Source organism: Labrus mixtus, chromosome 1 (assembly GCF_963584025.1).
Source record: "Labrus mixtus chromosome 1, fLabMix1.1, whole genome shotgun sequence".
Lineage (NCBI taxonomy): Eukaryota > Metazoa > Chordata > Actinopteri > Labriformes > Labridae > Labrus > Labrus mixtus.
In genome coordinates this window covers 31,388,560-31,404,724 of record NC_083612.1, presented here as the reverse complement: position 1 = coordinate 31,404,724, position 16,165 = coordinate 31,388,560, and the positions used below count along the sequence as shown (strand labels likewise).

The 16,165-nt window shown below is 40.8% G+C and overlaps 1 protein-coding gene across 1 annotated transcript in view; it reads right to left on the bottom strand.

Moving 5' to 3' along the window:
• Positions 1-7,117: 7,117 nt before the first annotated feature.
• The window catches only part of wtip (WT1 interacting protein), a 35,478-nt gene continuing 26,430 nt past the window's right edge, over positions 7,118-16,165 (bottom strand). The window contains exons 4-8 of the mRNA XM_061042014.1: positions 15,968-16,030; positions 15,436-15,566; positions 15,239-15,290; positions 14,576-14,644; positions 7,118-10,958 (exon numbers count right to left, since the gene is read on the bottom strand). Coding sequence (XP_060897997.1) covers positions 10,806-10,958; positions 14,576-14,644; positions 15,239-15,290; positions 15,436-15,566; positions 15,968-16,030 — 468 coding nt within the window. The 3' untranslated portion in view covers positions 7,118-10,805. The remainder of the gene's footprint in view (positions 10,959-14,575; positions 14,645-15,238; positions 15,291-15,435; positions 15,567-15,967; positions 16,031-16,165) is intronic.

Sequence of the window (16,165 nt, the reverse complement as noted above, 5' to 3'; positions counted from 1 at the left end):
AGACACTGCTGGGTTTTCAATGCTGTTGCCAGGCAACAATACTTTACTTCAAAATCGAACTTGTCCTTTTTATCTGCGGCTCTGAGATTCAGACGAAAGAGAGTTTGACTGAGGATAGAAAACCCTCCTCTTTTGATTTTCAGATAATTATTTACAGCATTTCTGCAGTTTGTAACGGCAACAAAAAAAATACACGTTTTTATTCAACATGTTGATTATTGTAAGCAAATTTGTCACCTTTTTTTCAAATGCTTTTAGATTTATGAATGAAAGTCATGAATCAGTAGAGCCCTGTGTAAGCTGAGTCACACACATACTGCTGAAAAGTGACTCATAATGATTAAATGAAGTCAGGTGAAACAGGCAGAAACAAACAAGTAGAAAGTCAGCAGGAAATAGGTGATTCAGTTTTACTCCGTTGGAGAGCAGAATCAAATAGCAGCATAACAAAAGGTTCTGTATGCGTTCCTGAGATGTTTGTTTAACCATAGCTCCTCATACCCTCAAATTCCACTTCATGCTTTATTGCCCGGGCCTGTCAGTCAATTTTCTTTCTCCTGGTCAGTGAATTTAGCTACCCCCATAATAATAATAATAATAATAATAAAGTTTATTTATGAAGCACTTATCAAAACCAACATCACAAAGTGCTTTACAGAAAAAAGAAAAAATCCCAACAGTCAAAAACACAACAATAAAATCCTATTAAAAGCATGAAAAATAAAACAACAGTGCAGCAATCATCCAATTAACAGAGAAAGAGGGAAACAACCGAGACAAAGATTGGCTAAAGTTAACAGTAAAACAAATAAAACATCCTGGATGAAACAAAGATTATAAGAAGGCCTTACAATAGAAATGTGTTTTTAAAAGTGATTTAAAAGAAGATATTGATGTAGCTAGTCTGAGATCCATCAGGGTTGCAACCTGCCATTTCGGATTATGAAGTTCAAGGCGATGTCAGATGAATATTCAGGGAATGTTTTTTTTTTTTCCCCTGAACTGAACCATCATGTGCTGAAGCTTGTCTAAACATCTTCTTAGAGGCATGTTTTCTTCGCATTTGTATCATTTGTATTCATGATGAGCTGCACGGCTAGAAGGGTCAGCATCCTTGCATGTAAACAAGCTCGGAAACTCGTCGGCCTCAGAGCAGAACATAGCCTGCAGGTTTTAAACTTGGCTTGAAGTTTGCTGGAATGCTTTTTTTTGTTGTTGCTTGAGTTAAACCATCTTCTACTCCCAGAAACCTTCAGGGAACATATCTGCAAACACACATGACCTCTCCGGCCAACATCACATTTCCCTATATCAAACTCTTCTCTCCTAATTTCCCAGTTTCTGGTCTGAACTGCCATAGCAATGACACGCAAACCCTGCATGCTTCTAAAATTAAAAATAAAAAAAAAGGCCATCAAGTCCAGCCCAGCTTCATTTTTCCCATGACTACTGGAGTTATATAAAAGTTTAACTTAAGTACGTGGGCAGAGCTCGCTACTCTGCAGCATAAGAGACCAGCAGCCGTCCCATGAGGCTGCAGCTGACCCCTTGCTGTTCAGGCCCCATGTTCTCCAGGCCCCATGTTCTCCCTTAAAACACTTTCTTAAGAGCCCTATTAGCGGGATCCATCTGAAAACTCATGGTTGTAGGGTTCATATCAAATCATTACACACCAAGCATTTACATACAAGAAAAAAACAGATCTCAGACTGTTATTGAGAAACGATACGACCATCTGGTGAGAAAAAATTGAGCGGTGAACCTTCTGCTTTGAGAAATAACTTTGAAAATATTGGTTAGAAGAAAAATAACATTATTACATGATCTGTTGTAAATTATTAAATGGGAATATTAGCATGCTCTGTATGTGAATGATATCTCTAATCTCAGAACACTCAGAGTTAAAACCAGCAGACAGCTGGGTTCGTTTGTCCTCCTGGGACGCCTCCAGGTCGGTTATCTGCTTATCTGTGTGGGTTTCTGAAGACTCTGCACTCACTGTTAGATCTTTTTTGTTAGCACTGATTCTCCAAAGAAACAGAGATATGCTGACTGACATCTGGCTCTTATTCAGTGCCACAATGTGAGAGATTGAAAAGACAAAAGACTCCCACGCTGATTCCAGCCTCTGTCCGTCTGCTGTTGATACAGTATATCATAATGAACACTGTGACTGTCGCTTGCTCGCTCTTTAACATCAAGGCTGTTTCTGATTCTTATCACAGGTTTGGTTTTCATGCAGACACGACTGGTATTATTGTTGTCAGCAGTGATGCCACAACAAATTATTTTAACCTTCAGAGTCGTTAAAAACTGTTTCAAATGAGTGACTCAGTTCATCAGTCATGAAAAAATGTTCAAATTGATGGATAGGAATCATATGGATATTGCATTTCCCATGATGCAACTCTCCATGACATGTGCCACATCTCCAGTTTTAAATTCTGACATTCAGATAATAATTGTAGGTCTCAAGCATAGTCTGTATAAAACATGGACCTAATCTCAGTGACATCATCCATTGGTTTCTGAAGAAAAGTTTTGAAGTCCAGTGATGGCGGACGCCATGTTGGGAATGGTATCTCAACCTAACTTTCTAGCAAGAGGCAAAGTGGTGGAGTTGAGGCGAGTCTCAATAAAGAAATTAGCTATTCAGATGAGAACCGTTTTTCTGATTTTTCCTGTAAATGTGCTTTTGTCTGCTGTAAAATTGAGTATTTTAATATTGGACCAAATGGGAATTCCTTGCAAGACAGCCTCAAGTAGACACTGCGTTTTCTTTAACGTCCACATTGGCTTCATTATTTAACACTGGAGGTTTTGGAGATTTGTGCGTAGCTCATTCCAGAGACAGTATATGACAACTCATGCTCCTTCACCTATACTGAGCACTAGCATGAGATTAGAAGTACGCTAACACTCCTGGTAAAAGCCTGATTTGTTATCACACAATGTCTTCGTAAACACAGAAAAAATGTTTATTGAGCTTATTTTGTAACCAGTGGAATCCCCCCTGCTGAGCATTTAAAGAATGCAGGATCATGACAGTTATATTCGCTTCACTCACATTTGAATTCAAGAGACGTCATCCTTTTCGAAGTACAGTGTTGATGATGCCTCGAGAGCACCAGCAGACATCCTAGCCTACATCAGGTTTGGACAAGAAACAAGACTGCTTTAAAGAAAAAGAAAAAGATGATCTCTGGTTATCTGTTTTTGATTCTGATACTGTTGATTTAAAAATAAATCTAATCATTAGTTCTACACAGTATGATAGTGAGTTTCTCAGAGACCAACACAGTCGCAGCAGATGGCTGTTCAACATGGTTTCTGTCTGTTTTAAGTAAGTTTTCCTTGCTGCTGTTACTTTGCTAAATGTTGCTAAATTCTCATGGATTAATGTTGGTTCTCTGTAAATACTAGAACAAAGAGTATAGCCTTTGGAGAACCAATGATTCTCAACTGGTCTAGCCTCAGGACTGATATTTTTCAACCAATTAGATGTATTTAATTAAAAAAACAGTGGCGGTTTGGACCACTACGGTACAAAACACGATAGACAAAAAATACAGAATACAACCAGCATGTTTTAAAAGCTCTCCATAAACTTTTAAACACAACTATTTTTCCTGGCACACATTCACAACACACTGAAAACAGCTCCGCGACCCACCAATTGAGTACCAATGGTCTAGACTAGACCTACTCTTTTATGTCTTGAGACATCTGTTATGAATTTGTGCTATACAAATAAAGATTGATTGATTGCTTCTCTTTCCCATTGTGTCTCTAACAGTATTTGTCTGCCATCTCCTTACTATCAGCTGAAATATCTACAAAAACATCTGCAAATGTGTATGGTGTTGAAATCTTTGAAAAATAACTGAGGGTATTAATCAGCCTTCTTACAGTTCTTCCAAAGAAAGATCATTAGAAACTGAATCATCACCATTGACTGTGGATTATCTGGAGAAAAAAAAATCCCAACATGTTGATGTAAATTGTGTGTTTGCTTTTGGAAACGTTTTGTGAAGTGACCAATCACTACTATTAAATACTGCCTGTCTATGGAGTTTGATTTTGTGCATATGTGGCCCTAAATAACTGAATGTCCTGGCTTTCATGAACATGTTAAATACCTGTTCATCTTTCTGATAGTGATCAACTGTAAACATTGCACGCTGGATTACAGAAAACAATGAAATGGACGAGACAATGGTAGCAAACAGACTTGAGTTTTCGGTAAAGGAAGGGAAACACAAAGTGTCACTAACCGACAATTTAATTCAGAGTGCATGAGGTAATCATGTGGCGAGCATATTTTCACTCATTTTCTGGCAGTGGAGGGACCCCATGTGCTCCTGCAGGAAGATGTTCTTTTGTGCTGTGTAACAGAGCTCACCTCACAGCAGATCCCCCGGGGCTCCGCTACCTCTGCAAGCACAGACACACACACGCACACACACACACACACACACACACACACACAGACACACACACACACACACACACACACACACACACACACACACGCACACACACACACACACACACACACACACACACTGCTCCCTGAGTCACAGGGTGGAACCCTCACATACATAAAGGGCGCTTTGTGCCCCGTCTCATGGAGCTGACAACCAACACCGGAGAGCTCCTCACACTGAACACCACTGTTCAGCCAACAGGAGAGCTCAGTCAGTGGGCAGCAGACACTTTGCTTTTATGTACGCCCACACAAAATGAAGCTTCATCTGCAACTATCTGAGCACCAGTGGCTTATAGATACAGCTGCAGCTACTGTCATTGAAATCTGAGACTGACGGGGTGAAAGGGGTGCACATGTTTTTACATCTTATTTTGCAAGTTTCATCCTCAGTGCAGGTGCAGGAAGTTTGAAGTCCTGTTACCTCCTTTTCTCTTTTCCTTTCTATTTGAACGTGTTACTGTAAGATTTTTCTACTACTGGAATGCAGAGATGTCTTCATTTCTTTAAAACCTTTAGGGATTGAGCCCTGCAGGAGTAAGTCTAGGAGACAGGAAATATATTCTACAGAAACTCATCCACTCACTTTGCCAGAATCTGCAGAGATGACAGCAGCACTGTGCATGGCATGTTTCCATTTCTTCCTTATTGATTGATTGATTATTAGATCATACTTTTTTCAGACAAAGTTTTTTCATTTGTCTTGCATCACAGAAGTTCAATGTCTTCAATTAAACAAGTAATTAAATCAGTCAATCAATCAATCAATCAATCAATATTGTAAGCAGACAGGGACACAGTCTTCGGGAAAACAAGGGGAGGCTGCATCTGCAGTCACATAAACGTTCTCGGCAGGGATGTGGGACTGAGATGATGTTGCCACTTTGATTCATAATATCTCAAATATTTTTCAAATGTGCAAATATACAAGATCATACTTTCCAGATTTTTCATCAGCATTCATAAAATGTTCTCTTATTCTGACTTTTTTCTTTTCCTCAGCTCCTCATGGGTTTTAACAGCATAGGTCCAATTATCAATTGTTTAATGATGTCAAATAACATGTGCTTCTAAGTGCAAAGTTACTTGACAAATTTCATGAGACAAATTCATTCTTCGATCTTTTTTTTAAATTTCATTTTGTGTCCATCAAGGCGACCACTGTGGGCAAAACAGTAAATGCCAAACATATCACTTATTATAAATCTTTTCCACAGAGGATACTGATAAAAGGGGTCACATACATTAAAAAAAGAACAAAATAGAAAATAATCAATCTTGTTTGCTTTGCAGGTCATTGAGAGTCATCAGCATTCATTTCAGTCTGTTTTATAAACAAAACAAAAAAACTACACTCAGGAGCTTTAAAGGAAATCTCATGGGCGTTCCCCTTAGTATCAGCTCATCATGTCTGTGGGATATTTCCAGACATGTTTATGTGCTGGAACAGTTTACTGTAAGGGTTCAGCATCGAGGGAACTGACTCATCTCTAACTCTTTCCGTTGGCTGATGTGTATCTTTTCGTGCTATTACGTTTCATGTTCTGTTAGCTGTATTATGATTTAGATTCTTCGGTGTATGTGTTTTTGGGGCTACATGCATACTCACACCTGATCTTTTATGATGGTCTTTGTTTTTCTAAAGGTTTCAGATTATCTGACCATCAGAGTCCATCAGTAGACTTTGAACAAGGCTGCATGCAACGCTGTAATCATCCAGCAGTATTTTACTAACAGCTAACATGTTGCTGTACGTTTCTGTTGTGTTATTTTTAATTGTAGTATTTAATTAACATTTTAAAGTATTGTTTTATTGTGAGGGTGTTGTGAGGCCGGTTGTCATTAACTGCTATAAAGATAAACTTGTTTGGAGGTGTGATGAATCAGCGAATAAAATAAAATAGTTTAAAAACAGCAGCTTTAAAAGTTAAACATTATGGATTAAAATTTCAGCTTTGGCCGACTGATATAAAAAAGGCTTTAATGTTTTTTTGGGGATTGTGCCCCACATTCACACCTGTGAGCTCAGTAACCTCCTGCTCATGACCTCCTTATTGTCTGGTTTGTATTTCTGATTGTGTGCTGACGACGACACCCTGAAGAAGGCTGTTTGTGCTGCTAGTGGGTTTTAACTTGTAACCCAGCTTCTTTTTTTTTTTTTAAATGTCTGTGATTAAATACCCAATTTAACAAAGGCTTTGTATACATCTTTTTCAGCAGAGAAGCGTGCCTTTGTATTTGTATTTAATAATGAAGGAATACTGCAGTGGCATTAATACTCTTTCATACTCGTCTAAAAACTTAAATTCAACAAACAAGAATAATCACCATAATCTGCCATTAATACAAACGTATCTCTTATTACAGCCTGGCTGCAACAATCGGACAACTTTGCTTAACCTATTCATAAAACATTTTAAATTGTGGATTTCATTTAGTCTCATAACATCTATTGTTGACCAAAAGCCGAAGCCTTCAAAATAAAATGGATATGTTAAGCTAATTTTTTTTAAACCAAAAATGTTTCAGTTGAACGTCAGCGGTAACTTTTTGGGACCTGATGTGATATATGTGGTGGCAGACTATGATGTATAAACAAATGAAAATGAAACTTCAGAAGAAACAAGACACTTCTTTTGCAGTTAGCTACAAAACCACTTTATTGAAAAAGCAGATTATGTCATCTACAGTTAAATGATACGTCCCGATTTTTATACATTAAATAACTTTAAACTTTTTTCATGTTTAGATAAATAGATCTAGTTTCCTTTTTTTTTTTTTTTTTATGAACCATCTAGGTAATCAAAACACGTAACGATACAAAAGATGCGAGACAGATGTCGAGATGTGCTTGTTGGAACTACCAGTAGGAGAAGAAGGCTTCCCTTTCAAAAAGTGATATTTGACAGAAAAATCAAAACTAGCATCTTTATGTACAGGGTAACTAGCTGTGTGCTATGCAATAGACACGGAAGTAGTACTTTTAGAAAACAGGTGTATTAAGACATCTTTAAATGGGATACACTCTTATCTGGTTAAGTTTTTCCTGGGGGGGGGGGGGGGGGGGGGGGGGGGTCATATTATTTCAAAAACAATGCCTCATTCTTCAAGTATGGCACACAGTATTTAACCAGAGCCCCCGTACAAAGCCGAGGTGATCAAATGACAAGGGGAATGTCTCACATGTGCAGTCCTTTTTCTGTCCTGCTTTTACAAATTTACAACCCGGAGAACAAACTCATCATTATTACATTCAAATAGAAAGACCCCTCAGCCTGTGGTGACCCCCTGTCTTCAGTCTCTGTTTCAGTTTTTCACACTTTCAGTAGTATTTATTGTTACCTGCATATGCACCGATACAGTATGAAGAAGAGCTGGACCAGTGTTTACATAACAGTGAGTGAAGAGACCAGATGGGTCAGGTTTAGTTACAGTCAAGAGGATGAATCATCAGCTACTACATTGTTTTTTCTAAACTCCATCAATGTGGTATCAGACAGATGTTCAAACAAACACACCCCCCAATTACACACAAACGTCTGGAGATAAGAGATGTGATGATCCGGGGTAATAACAGAGAGAGAGAGCAGGGGGCTGTTCTTCTGGATCCTGCACTGGGGGTGAGGTGCATGTGCCATGGCCCTGCCACGAGCACACACACACACACACACACACACACACACACACACACACACACACACACACACACACACACACACACACACACACACACACACGACACACTGATACACACATGCACTCAAGACATTAACACACTTTACCTGGATTGGACAAAAGCACATGTAGTTGGGGATTTTCTGTATTCAATGTGCAGCAGCTCACATTTTTTGCACTGTGCGAGATTGAGGCAGACTTTTTTTTTTTAAATAATTAAAAAAAAAAAAAAACTCCACAATATCTCTTTCTCCGGAGACCTGTTTCTCATCTACATATATTATCTTCATGAAGAGGAATGATGTATTCAGAGCCAATCAGAACATTTGAAAAATTTGGAGGCTTGAGACTAGTTTTTTCCTGCAGCGCCATAGCTCACAGTTTCAAGTGTTTCAGACTTAAGTTATTGTTTTGCATACTGAATTTACACACAGACACACACAAACACTCACACACACACACACACACAGGGGAATATGTAGGGACTCCCTTAAAAACGTGGGCGGGACCAGCAGCTCCAGGTTTTCAGGGACGTCTTCTCAACATGCAACGGGGGGGGACTGCATGGTAAACCAGAGCGAGACACACAAACACACTTGTTCTGTCTGACGGCGTGCGGACATGTGGAGGTTTCCTCGTATCGACACGCTGTTCTTTTAGTGCTTTTATAACAAAGACAAAAAAAAACAGGGTCCATTAAAAAACAGGAAACCCGCGTCCTGAACAGACCTGGAGCAAAAGATATCTGCAAATGATCCTTCAATTAGTTTGATTCCTTTTTGACCACCAGGCAGGCCAGAAGACACGTTCAGAGATTTTAAGGGGAAATGACTAATACTTTGATTTATTAAACAAACATGTATGTCGCTTCATCTTTTTCAAGTGGCAGTAGTAGTTGTCTAAAGCAAAGAGCTCGACAGTACTTCCTTCTGGTCGATATCTTTCTATGTAACTGTGTGCATTTCCTGTCTCTGACATAAGCTGACACTTGGTTTCCATGACCGTTGCAGCTCTTTCTGTGCTCAGCCTTAATCTTTGTATTTAAAGACCAATTTCTAGCTAGCTAAACTCTCAGATTTTCAGATTAAGCTTAAATCTTAATCTTTGAGCTCTGCGTGATAACTTGGCACACTATCGGGCGCCCTGGACAGAAGCTCAGACGTGGAAAAAAAAGCAACGTCAATGTAATGCTACATTTATATACCTCGCTGTTAAAGATCCAGGCGTTATGTACTGTAGACGTTTAACTAGTGCTTCATTTCAAATCGATGTGCTGGAGAAGTGAGCCGGCTCAGATTGGTTGTCTGATACACTTTACTGGATGCTTGAAGCCCTTTTTGAATCCACTTTTTCTTTTCTGTTATTTGTGTTTACTAAACACTCTCTGCACCCTAACATGGTGGATTTAAGGTATCCAGAAGTGCCTGACTAGAAGTGTTTGTTAAAGCTGTCTTCAGTCTGCAGAGAGAGGGGATATTATCTCTATTAGGGACTTATTTGATTGAAGCGTTAAGCCTTTGGTTGTCAAGAAAAAAATGAAACAATTGATGGCAAAATGCTTTTGAGCCAGGTCTGCTCCTACACCGCCTGTGGATGGGCGCGACACACTGACAGGCATGGGGGGGCGGGGGCTTTGCGTCCTGGAGGAGAAATGATACAACAGACCCAAAAATCTTCAGAAGCTTCAGACTGCTGACAGACAGCATCCTTCATCTCTGAATCTACTGCAAGACAAACAAAAAAATCTACATCTATGATCTTATGTGGAAAACATCTGCAAAATATATATTCATATATAAAAGACAATCTATGTGCATCTAAAATTTTCCTTTTTCTGTCATAGTATAATCATCATTAAGACACTTCTTGTGAATCTCTCGAGGTCTGCTCTAAGACTCCTAAGTGGAATGTCAGTCGGTCCTCTCGGCTCGTGCTGCTACGGTGCATCAGTTTTATCGGGGTGGTGCAGTTAATAGTTTCTCTCACAGCCCTGGGGTCGTGTTGCTGGGTGTCCTTTGCATAACCTTTAATGCAAAACTCCATTTCAGTGTTAGGGACCTGCAAGGAGAGAGCCCGCTCTGAAGGCACAGCAATGCCCACCCTGGGGTCCGTCCGGTCCAGCCAGCACTGGAATGTAGAGAGGCTCGTTCCCTTGGCCTTCCTGACGTCAACATCAGCAGAGATCTCAGACGGTTTGACCGCTTCAGTCGGAGCACAGGAATGGGGAAACAAGGAAAAGGAAGAGAGAGGAGCAAAGAGAGAGAGAGAGACGAGTTTGCGGTTCTGTCTTCAGATCCAAAAAACCCCCCCCTCTCTCTTTGATGAATGTGTGGGGGTCAGGACGATGTGACGTCACCAGGGGCCTCTGGGTGAGCCGGCGTGTTGGCTTTCAGGGTTAGGCACCCCAAGGGAAGAGGGGGGAGGAAAGGACCACAGATGAAGGATCAGGGGTGGGGGGGGGGGGCCTTTTTCCCAGCCCTGTCATGTGACAGCAGGGCCTGCGGGATGGAGCTGCACAGTGTGTATTAGTCCACGGCCTGCTAGTTCAGCTCAGACGGCCACACCTTTTTTCCTCCTCTGTCGCTGGTGTCTCAGATCACCTGAGAGAGGCTGGGCTCGGCTGCTGCCCACCCTCCTCTCCTGCTCACAGCTCTGTGACGTGTAGGGGGTAGCTGGGGGGCATGTGGGCGGGGACCTGCGCCTGGAGCCGGTGGATGTGGCAGCCGTGGCAGAGCAGGTGGCCTTCCAGTGGATAGCAGCGATGTCCCTCTTCGTCGTTTAGCTGGAGACCACAGTCCTGGAAAAAGTGAGAGTAAAAACATGAACATGCCAAGCAGACAACAACAGCACCGATTTCTTGTATGCCTCAATAAAAGGTATTTAAAGAAACAGTTCAACATTTTGGGGGAAATACACTAAAGCTATCCGTTAGTGGGCCAGTTCTGTTAAGCCTGGCTCAGACTACAAGATAAGCAGGATGATTCCAGGTCCGATTTCCCCTTCCCGACAAACGCCGGGGGTTTTCCCAACTGAAGGCTGCTCGGAAACCATAATCTTCCCAGATAATCTTATAGTGTGAGTGGTATAAAGATCCAGTCTTAACTTCCATGATCTACTCGGAGATCGACGGGGACAATTACCTCATGAAAGGGTCTGATGGAAGTCGTGTGTGACTACAATGTCAGCGAGAGATAAGTTAGGGAAGTGACAAGTGGACATTACTGGTAACTGAAGAAAGATGTGCTGGACATCTGTAAATTGTTCTATGTCTTTCTTCTCTCTTATGAAATGTGTGTGTGTGTGTGTGTGTGTTGCTGTTGCCATCATCTGCCCAGGGACAACAGATGGAAATTAGCTAGTTAGCTAAATGTGGTACAAAGCATCTCTTCTCTTCTGAGACCAATGTTTAATTTGGTACACCGTCCCTGATTCAAATAATCGATTAAACTAAACTAAAAAATGCATCCGACAGTTATCTTAATATTCTTAATAAAATCCTGTAGTATGTGATGTGCCATGCTTGAGATTATGGAGAAGAATATCTGTTAAGATTCTTCTTATGATGCTTTGTGCTATTTCAAAATCAGGTAGGATTTTAAAACTCCAGAAGTGTGAGGCAGGCTTAACATTTGAAAACCTCGTATCTTGTTCGTTTAATCTGTAACAAAAAAACAACACATAACTTGTTTCACCTTCATTCATGTCACACTGTGTTGTCTTTGAGCTTCCCTCTGCTGAACTATACAATTAACTGGGTAAGTGAGGGTGAGGGGTTTTTGGTCTTGTTCGTGAGTCAGTGAGCCGCAGGATGGACTGATGTTATATAAATGTATTGACTTCGCTGCGGCAGATGTTTTAATGAACCTTTGTGTTATGGAGGCTGCTGAGTCTGAAGGTAAAAGTCTGATTTAAGAGGCTGAATGTTTTTGATTTTCTTCACTGAGGGGTAGTGAAGGGTTCAGACTTCCTGCAGGAGTTCTGAGTATGTAAGGAGTCGGTTAAATGTGCTCTGTTCTTCTCTTGTTTTCAGTCTCCTTTTCTATATTTCTTTTAAAGCTGGGAGAAATACATCTTGAAAAACTAAAAATCCATTCATCAAAAAAAAGAAGAAGAGTTTCATGAATGTTTATGAAAATCTAGCGAGGAGGGATGAGTGTGTCATGTTCGGACTGACATCTGTCAACTCTTCATTCAGCAATGACGCTTGTCAATTAGTATAGTCCTTCATTTAGATTAGCCTAATAGTCACTGCAAGACCCTTTCTGACCATTTGTTTCGGCTAAATGTATCTCTATTATCTGAGTTTAATCTACAAATCTTCTAAGGTAATAATTATGATTTACATTTAGCCTTACATGACAGTTACTTTGAATTTCTGCATTGATTAACAAGGACAGAAGCTTCAGTAAACCTTGAACCTGTGGAGGATTTCTGTGTCCAGCAGACATGGATTAGACCCCCCCCCCCCCCAGGCAGACCCTTAACGTACTGGAAGGATTACATAAACTGACCGGCCCAAACCACTTTTCTACGACCATGATTCAGACCTGCATAATCAGCTGAAAGTTCATGACTTATCCCTGTGTCTTTTCTGAGCTTTTAACCCCTTATGAACCAATACGCAGTCTGAGATCCTCTGGCAGAGATCTACTGGCTGTTCTAAAGTCCAGGCTGAAAACTAAAGGGGGACAGGGCCTTTGCTGTCAGAGCCCCCCAGACTTTGGAACAGCCTGCCAGAGGAGATCAGACACGCAGAGTCAGTCCCTTGTTTTACATCCCTACTCAAGACATTCTTTTATAAAAATGCTTTTACTCTGTGATTTCAGTAATTGTTCTTATTTTTATTTTATTAGTCTGATTTTGTTGTCTGCTTGTTTACTCTCTGCCTGTTGCTTTAATTGTCTCTCTGCTTTTATTTTCTGTTGTAAAGCACTTTGTTACTTGTATAGAAAAGTGCTATACAAATAAAGTATTATTATTATTATCTGCTCTGTTGCTAAATATGTTAAAAAAAGAAAGAAAAGAAAACCGGAAGCCCCTCAGGTGTTATGGAATCTAAAAACTGTGATGTTGTGCTCAATATGTAATAATTTACTCTTCTCAGGATGATTCAGCGGTGGACTTTGCCCTCCCTCTGTGACCCTCTTTCCACAACTCCACTAATGATTACCCATCTCTTACATAACCATCTGGTTTATTTCTGAGAAAAAGTGAGATATCAGCCCTTCACAGAATTCAGATGGTTCCTGCTCCTGAGCACAAAAGCAATGATTGATCTTTAAATAGAGTATTCATCACAGGCTGGTGTGAGTTGTTCATTTGTTTCACTTAACCCTGTCACACTTGAACTGTAAAACATCTGACGGAGCTGAGTGGCGGGATGACTGGGATTTCACAAGTCTGGCTTAAGCAACAAGTCCCCAGCTGAGTTCAGAGCTCAGCGCTGGAATGTGCTTTTTTTTTGTCGTCAATGAGTCACAATGTGGAGTTGTTACCTCTTGCTTGTTATCCGTCTGTGTGTGCATCTCATTCATTCCACAAGGGACTGAGCGCTGATTCACAAAACGTTGCAACATAATACAGTCTGGTCTCGTCCCACGATTCTGCAGCTCTCATCCAATTCACTGTGTCTGAGTGGATCTGCATGTGAGTGTGTGAGTGCATGGTCAGGTGTGTGTGTGTGTGGGTTCTTTGTGTAGTTTAAAACAGCTTGAAAAGTTGAGTCATGCACCGGGATTCTAAAATAAATACATTATAGACGACGCTTACTCGTACCCTGCATAGCTGTGTTCATATATGCACTCTTTTAAAGTTCTACAGAATTTCAGGAGGACTGCCGCTGAAATCCTCCTGATCTTGTTGTTCACACATGCACCCCACAGCCGGACACTGTCCCTGTGAGACAGGAGGGTGGGAGGGGGGGGTCTCCTGAGGCTGGTTTAAAAAACAACGGGGAAGTGGCGGGCAGAGCAACAGAGTCCGCTATACAACGCCATAATGAGAATATTTGCCTTTCTATCAGTGCTATGTGTAGTTTAACACAATCACATTATCAACAAAAGAGTGGAGAACAACATACTGGAGAACAGAAAACATGATGTAGCAGTTCAATTAAGTGCACGGAGATTGCAGTGGTCACATTCATACAGTTTATGGTCGTGCACCAACAACCTCCTCCTCCCACCCTCCTGATTACATCCTGTTACGTTCTCACATCAGCTCCATCCCACTTTCAGAAAAAGTACTAGGAGGCTGGCAGAAGAAACAGTGGATAAAGTCAGAGCAAAAAATGTGGCTGTTTGCATTCACACGTAGCTCACCCAAAAAGAAAAACCTTTTGGAGTTTTTCAGGAGTGTGAAAAAGGCTTCTGACTGTGTGTGTGTGTGTGTGTGTGAGTGTTTGTGAGGCCTCACCTCACAGTGGTAACAATCCACATGGTAGTCCTTGTCCATAGAAACGACCCTGATGGTTTCTTCTGAGCCCTGGTGAGACGAGCGCAGTAAAAACCCTCACATTATTGATTTTTTTTTTGGGGGCGGGGGGGGGGGGGGTTTGGTATACTTTATTCGGGTTTCAGAGTGAGGCTGCTACACACCACTAAGCAGAGAGCGCACCAGAGCAGTTGGGGGTTTGGTGCCTTGCTCAAGGGCACATCGGCAGTGCCCGGTGAAGTGCCCTACATTGTACATTAATGTAGAGTCGAAGTGATGGTCCAACAATCAAGGCTCACGTTTGATCACTGTACCTTTTACATTTTCTGAAGGTGCACACACCCACATACAAACAACTCTAAATTTATGTTGACTTTTTTAACGCTTTAACACAGAGTTTAGACTCAGACTATAGACTTTAAAATGAAATACACTCTTTTTATTTGATTCTTTATCATCTAGACTGAACTTAAGGTCATTATATCTGACTTTATGTGAGGTTTAAGTCAAATCAGTCAACCATGGACCAGAATGAGGTGGTCGTTTCATCAAATACAAATTGAACAAGTTTGATTTTGGTAATTTCTTAGAAACTGACAGCACTAAACAAGAAGTACAATCAGCTGAAGGGGATTAGCTCCTCACCTGGGCTGGAAGGATGGGCTGGTTACAGGAGGCACACTTGGGAGCAAAAACCCTGTTGAGGAAGAGCCAACAAATAAATCAAAATGTTCTCCTCTGTCTCTTTCTGTGCTGTACATCAGACTTCTTTCATGCCGGTGTGCATGTTGCAGTTTGAAGGAACTTCATTAGTTTGAAGAGGAGACACTTGTTCTTCTTACGTGTGATAGTCTTTGACACAGTAGATGTTGTTCTCCACGTCCACAGTGAAAGGCACACCATCTAGACCCTCTTTACACACCACACAGCGGAAACAGCCAGGATGGTATGACTTCCCCAGTGCCTGGAGGATCTGGACACACACACACACACACATATATATATATATATATATATAAACATTCAACAGACACAGAACAAACACAGGAAAGGTAACGGTAACACTTTGGAGGGACACCAAGGAGTTCATGCAGAAATATTTAATGTACAGCCATTATACATTTTTTTAAAGGATAGATACAAAACATAATTTACATTTGCTGTTAACAAGGTTTTTATTGTTTTTTCAGCGGCAGCACACCAATTTAAATCAAAGAGGTGTAAGGAAAACAAACACCTGATTAAGTTGATATTATATTCTATGCTACTACGGATAGATGACTCAAAACCCTGCAACAACTTTTTATTGAAGTTTAGATGCATCCCATCCCATCTGATCGCAAACAAAAGCTGTGTGTTGGGTAAAGCTCTTACCATCTCCATGATGAGGTGACCGCACACAAAACACTTCTCAGCCGTCTGCTGGAAACCGGAGTACTGTGGGTGAGACAAACAAAAAAAAACACGGAGAAATCATCAGCAGTGATTTTTTTAAAGTTTGAAATGCAAGCATTGCAACACCATGTACTGCTTTCATACATGACCTTGTGTCTGCGACTCGTCTATAGAGGG